This window comes from Brachyhypopomus gauderio, chromosome 17 (genome assembly GCF_052324685.1).
Source record: "Brachyhypopomus gauderio isolate BG-103 chromosome 17, BGAUD_0.2, whole genome shotgun sequence".
Lineage (NCBI taxonomy): Eukaryota > Metazoa > Chordata > Actinopteri > Gymnotiformes > Hypopomidae > Brachyhypopomus > Brachyhypopomus gauderio.
In genome coordinates this window covers 7,311,213-7,317,289 of record NC_135227.1, presented here as the reverse complement: position 1 = coordinate 7,317,289, position 6,077 = coordinate 7,311,213, and the positions used below count along the sequence as shown (strand labels likewise).

Here is a 6,077-nt window from a genome sequence, read left to right as displayed (position 1 = left end):
CCAGTAGATGGTGCACAAGTACTACCATACTAATAATACATTAATGAAATAAGACATATTATTGATTTAATAGGTGTATTTAATAGTAGAATAATTGACAAATTGACAAACAAATCTTCATGTCCACACGTCCTACAAACGGTACTTTGGCCAGCATAACAAATGGTTTTCAAGGGACACTGGCGGTGGTCAGTGCCACATCTGAGAGGCCGATTACGTTAGCGGTGGCCACTTCTAATCTGCATGTGCCGGTACTACTCGCTCACAGTGGTTTATAATACGCTGATAGCATGAATAACATGAACGTACATCGAGAAATATAATAAATATTTAATATATAATTCTTTCGTAAACTGTTACCAGTGTAGAACACTATAACTAACTTCGACATGATATCGTCAAACAACATAAAAACTCTTAATTTAGAGCTAGTTAGCCGGCTATCGGCTAGAATCGTTCACCAAACATAAAGCAGATGCCAAAATCGAGTGGCACTATGTGCCACGATTTTGGAGAAGGGTAATGCTTCTGTTTAAAGAGCTTCTCCGTGCAGTTTCCGCCTTCTTTTGGCAGATCTGTTAAGATGATTGGCTGCAGTAAAAAATGATTGACAGCTAACTCTAGCTGATAATTGGCTTAATAAAAATTGATTGACAACGAAAATCTAGTATTTGATTGGCTGCAGTCGAAAATGATTGACACATGCTCCGCCCTTTACTCACGTCCACCGGGGCTCCGGCCTGCAGCATTATATATATGTGGGGATTTTGTGGCACATGCCACTTCTAATCGGCATGTGCCGATTGCGGATGACGTATTTTGTGGCACATGTCGCTAGGTGTCACTTCCTGTTGCCACATGCCAAACAAGGACTGAACCCTTACTGCGTTTCCGTCTTTCGCTTTCTGATTCCTAAACGAAAATCCGTTGGCCGCGAAGTACACGGACCGGTAAGATTTTTGTGTCATTGTATGGTAAGCCATCACTCTTTGGTTTGTTTGGGATTCCCATTTGACAGATTTTGTTAACTAAATGAAAAGGGTTAAAGAGTGGTGTTTACATGTGGAGCACTAAACAGACCTCTCCTGCTATGTTCACAACTTCTGACAAATTCAGCCAAAGGTATATTCATTTGTCTAGGCTCCTGAGTCAGTGTGTCAGTGCTTTTAAGCTAATCTCAGCATGTGATTTAGATGTATGATCTGAATCATTTTGCCAATATCTTCCACACTGTATGGCCTAGAAACAAAATTATTCTTCTGTTCTTGGCTCAAGCCAAGATGTACTGCTTACATCAACACACAAACACACATACACACAAAGCTAATCACAGCATGTGATTTACTTCTATCTGAATCATTTTGCCAGTTTTTTGGGCTTTTTTGCCTTTTCGTGTGTGAACCCGCAATCGTCGCTTGCGGCTGTATTTATTTTTATTTTGGGCAGCATACAGTCTAATGGTATACTACGTGGTAACACCGGTTACACCAGATTCTGTGACCGTCGAGTTTTGTGACCACAGGGGGCGCTATTTCACAGTTTCTGTTCACAGGCGAGCGCTTTACGAACGCTACGTAAACTACGCTGATGCGCTTTCTTTTCTCGTTTTGTTGGTGTCCGCGAGCCAAAAGACGACAGATATTTTTGTATTTACATTTTATCGTCTCTTAATTACATAAATGTACTTAAACAAGAATGTTTTGATCATTTTACACGAAAATAGCAAGCTTCATCGTAAGCAAGCGCTGAAAGATTCTGTAATTACGAATGGTAATTCTGCCCCTTTGGATAAAATGTTTAAATATAGAGTAATAAAAAGTTAGAGTTAATTTTATTTATTGTGGAGTCACGGTGCAACCAACAATAAAAATCATGAACGGGATGGAGAGGTGAGCCTTTTAACTGGGGTCACATATTCTGATGGCGGCCGTCAGAATATGTGACCCCAGTTAAAAGGCTCACCTCTCCATCCCATTCATGAAATTTAAAGTTGGCTGCAATGGTGAGAGGATGGTAAGACTCCTGGAAATATGTGGTTGTTTTATTATCAACAGTATCTGGACATTCAGTGGGGTCACACATTCTGTGGCAGCTGTGTTAAATTATGACTCTTGTGAATAACTATGGTTTAAAGACCTGGCACAGTTTCATCATCTACCATGGAAACCCCACCGTGACTCCACAATAAATAAAATTAACTCTAACTTTTTATTACTCTATATTTAAACATTTTATCCAAAGGGGCAGAATTACCATTCGTAATTACAGAATCTTTCAGCGCTTGCTTACGATGAAGCTTGCTATTTTCATGTAAAATGATCAAAACATTCTTGTTTAAGAACATTTATGTAATTAAGAGACGATAAAAAGTGAATACAAAAATATCTGTCGTCTTTTGGCTCGCTGACACCAACAAAACGAGAAAAGAAAGCGCATCAGCGTAGTTTACGTAGCGCTCGTGCCTGTGAACAGAAACTGTGAAATAGCGCCCCCTGTGGTCACAAAACTCGACGGTCACAGAATCTGGTGTAACATCGGGAAATAATTCTATCTTTCTAATAGAACAATGTCTTCTTTTGTCTGCCTTCTAGTACAAAACTTCTACTGTTTTGACACACAATATTTTTCGTGCCTTTGGGGGGATTTTGTGCAACTGTTGACTGGGTTGTTGGGCTGGAAGTGATCAACACTGCCCACAGCGCGCTATCAGACCTGGACGAACTCCACACGTCTGTGGAACTGAGAAGCTCAACTGCTACGGGTCAAGGTTAACTCATTGAAATAACACGGCGATATGTCTACAACCGTTGACGAACTTACAGGTTTGTAAGCGAATCTTTTCGTCACTCGTGTATCTACATTTGAGCCGTTTCGCTTATTTTTAACATTAGAGAACATTCCTTCATAGATTGTTCTCCACCTGTGGCGACCTCTCCCAAAATGACCCGGCAGCAGATATTAACCCTGATTGCGATTGCGTCCATAAATTTCAGTTCGATGATCTGTTATTCAATATTAGGTCCCTTTTTCCCACAAGAGGTAAGGACCTACGTTGTGTCTTAAAAATTGTATTCTTAAACTCTACCCGTGTTTATTACAAACATTTGACACTCGTCTGAATTTGCGTTTAGGCGGAAAAAAAGGGAGCCGGCCAAGCTGTAATTGGTTTGATATTTGGGTGCTATGCGTTGTGCACTTTGATTGGATCGTTAATACTGGGTAAATATGTAAGTTGCTCTATTTAGAATTACAACAGTATTGTTGAACATGTTCTTCCATTGTAAGATCTTTTGAAATTCATATTCCTTTGCAAATCCAGATTGTCCAAATTGGGGCCAAGTTCATGATAACTGCAGGCTTGTTTATTTCAGGCGGATGTACCGTGGCCTTTGGGTGAGTGTTTTGTTAGTTCCTGTGCTTGTACACTTTCACTGAGAGAATAGCTTCATATTTTTAGTGTTTTATTTGCAAATTTCAGGTATAGACTCGAATAAATATACTTAATATGTCTCATTGGGTTTTGTCAAATGTTTTTAACACATTTGCAGCTTCCTAGACAGAGTGCCTGAAGGAACGATGTTTGTGGCCCTCTGTTTTGTCGTGAGGTGTGTAAACGCGGTAGGCTTTGCTGCCGCTATAACTTCGGCTTTTGCGGTGTCGGCAAAAGTTTTTCCCGACAATATAGCGACTATCTTGGTAAGTTTTTTCAGTGCAGCCATGGTATTTAGTAGATTAGTGTGCTGATTCGAACAATGTCTCCATTAAGGTCGACGTTGCTAGGCTGCTGCTTTGCACATGTGGGAAATCCTTGGATAAAGTTCTCGTGGAATCAAAATGTTTATAAATAAGAATTTATAAATATGAATAATAGATCATTTCTTTTTTGACAGGGTTTTATGGAAATCTTTACAGGATTAGGACTTATTCTAGGACCCCCACTGGGTGGATGGATGTATCAGGCATTCGGATATGAAGTTCCATTCCTAGTTTTGGGATCTATTATACTGTTGACTGTTCCCTTAACCATGTGGATTTTGCCCAGTTTTGGTTGGTGAACTATTTAATGAAAATGTAATGTCATTGCATGCTATCACTTCTCCTGCTCAGAAAATTTCATAGTGGTCCTGACAAATCTCAGTATGATCACTCTTAAGAATGCATATTAAAGGTGTATTTTGCTTCCAAGATGCAGAAATAAATGTCTGTGCTTACGCCTATTCTCAGATGCAGTTCCCTCCCAGGATTCTTTCTTCAGGCTATGTTCCCAAGTCAAAATCATTCTAATTTGTTTTGTGGTATTCACGCTCAGCTCAGGAATTGGCTTCCTGGATGCCACACTGTCACTGTTCGCCATGGAAAAGGTAGTGACAGTGAAAATTCAAAATGTCACTGCAGTGATTCCTGTCAGAGCCTCATAAAAACACAAGTGCTGTGACTGATGCTGTCCAACTTTTCCCCGAGCAGTTTGGCCTGAGCGCTGTATCTGTGGGCTTGCTCATGATCGGAATGTCATTACCGTACAGCGCTGCATCACCCATCTTTGGCATAATCAGTGATAAGTATCCAGTAAGCAGTCCAGTGTTTGATGACAATTTTTGTGTGTGCTTACTTAAGGCATTGTGCAGCTGCCTGTTTTCTGTCTCGTCCTGCAGTTTATGAGGAAGTGGATGGTGGTGGTAGGTGGAATGACCACATCAGTTGGCTTCTTGCTACTTGGTCCTGTTCCCTTTTTGCATATTCAGAGGTAGGCTAAGCATAAAATGCTTCAATGGGTAAACTGTGGTGTGTTTTCAATAGGCGACTACTGGAACTACTGGGCATGTGGGCTTACACTGGTGATGTGCTTTTGTTTGTCTTTAGCCAGCTTTGGCTCACCGCCGTCATGATGGTGGTCATCGGCTTCTCTTTGTGCATGACCTGCATCCCGACCTTCACTGAGATGCTTATATGTGCGCAGTAAGAACCAGAGTGCCAGGCCTTCACATGCAGTTTTTCACGTATACACCTCATTAACATTTTAATTCCATTGGTTTAAGTTTAGTTTAGCCCCAAACTAAAGGCAAAATAGAAAGGACAAAATGTGTCCAAATGAAATAAAATGTTCTTTTGATATTGTAGTGAAAATGACTTTGAGGAGGGCTTGAGCACCCTGGGTTTGGTATCGGGACTTTTCACCGCTGTGTGGTCCGCTGGGTATGTACTGAATAAGTTTGGCTTTAAAGCTTTTTCAGGGAGTCCCTGCTCGTTTTATGTGTGAGCGGTGGGTTTCCATGTTCTCCTTGTTTCCATGCTGTGTAAGGATGTTCTTTGGGCCCACCACTGGGGGATACATCACACAGAAACTGAACTTTGAATGGAGTGCAGGTGTTCAAGGAATGCTCACCTTTCTTGCTGTAAGCCCAACTTCTCAAAAAAATCTTCACAGCAAATAATACATTGCTTTAGACAGTAAATATCTTTCCCCTCACTTCCTGCAGGCATTTCTACAAATAATATATATTTCCAATGAAAAGATACAGAAAAGAAGGTAATTTGAATGATTTGTAACTTAGTCTAGATATTCATGTAATAAGTAGCACTCTAACCTCTGATACACACACATTCATTCATCGTCAGTTTGCTCTAATATGGTTTCTATTTTGATTTAAGGTTACAGAAGACAGATACAATTGAATCAGGAGAAAATTCTCCTCTTCTCGGTTCTGCTCAACACAGTTAGCTTCTGACCATCTGCAAAATTATAATGTTCCTGTCTAAAAAGCCATTCGAAACTCTAATGAGACTGAAAAATTCAACGTAGTGGTACTGTTCAAAAGTACTACTAAATAAACACAATAAATCTTTCTATTTTACTTTGAGGTAGTTCCCAAATTGGGGGCAGACAGTTATGTAGTGCTGTTGTAAAACTGACTTCATAGTTTATTGAAATGTCAGCAGCGCAGATATAGATAAATCTATTTAATTTACATACAGTACGCTCAATGTTGATGTTTCTGCCTTAAATAAATGAAATTAATACAAAGGTGTAAATACTGATTTTACAAAGGTTTTTCAAATGTATGTAGGCCTATGTACGC

General features: G+C 39.9%; 1 protein-coding gene across 4 annotated transcripts; it reads left to right on the top strand.

Annotated features, from left to right (window-relative positions):
- The first annotated feature begins 723 nt into the window (after positions 1-723).
- LOC143480878 (MFS-type transporter SLC18B1-like) lies at positions 724-5,826 on the top strand. Of its 4 annotated transcripts, none has more exons than XM_076978740.1 (15): positions 724-950; positions 2,681-2,822; positions 2,909-3,039; positions 3,132-3,227; positions 3,320-3,393; positions 3,549-3,696; positions 3,891-4,047; positions 4,225-4,361; positions 4,465-4,566; positions 4,653-4,744; positions 4,861-4,956; positions 5,119-5,193; positions 5,300-5,393; positions 5,478-5,527; positions 5,650-5,826. In XM_076978740.1, exons 2-15 carry the CDS (start codon positions 2,795-2,797, stop codon positions 5,717-5,719), a joined length of 1,350 nt encoding a protein of 449 aa, XP_076834855.1. In that variant the 5' UTR covers positions 724-950; positions 2,681-2,794; the 3' UTR covers positions 5,720-5,826. The 4 variants fall into 4 exon arrangements, with proteins under 4 accessions (XP_076834855.1, XP_076834856.1, XP_076834853.1 ...); XM_076978741.1 differs by having other exon boundaries at positions 2,592-2,822; positions 3,132-3,219; positions 3,372-3,393; XM_076978738.1 differs by having other exon boundaries at positions 2,592-2,822.
- The last annotated feature ends 251 nt before the right edge of the window (positions 5,827-6,077 follow it).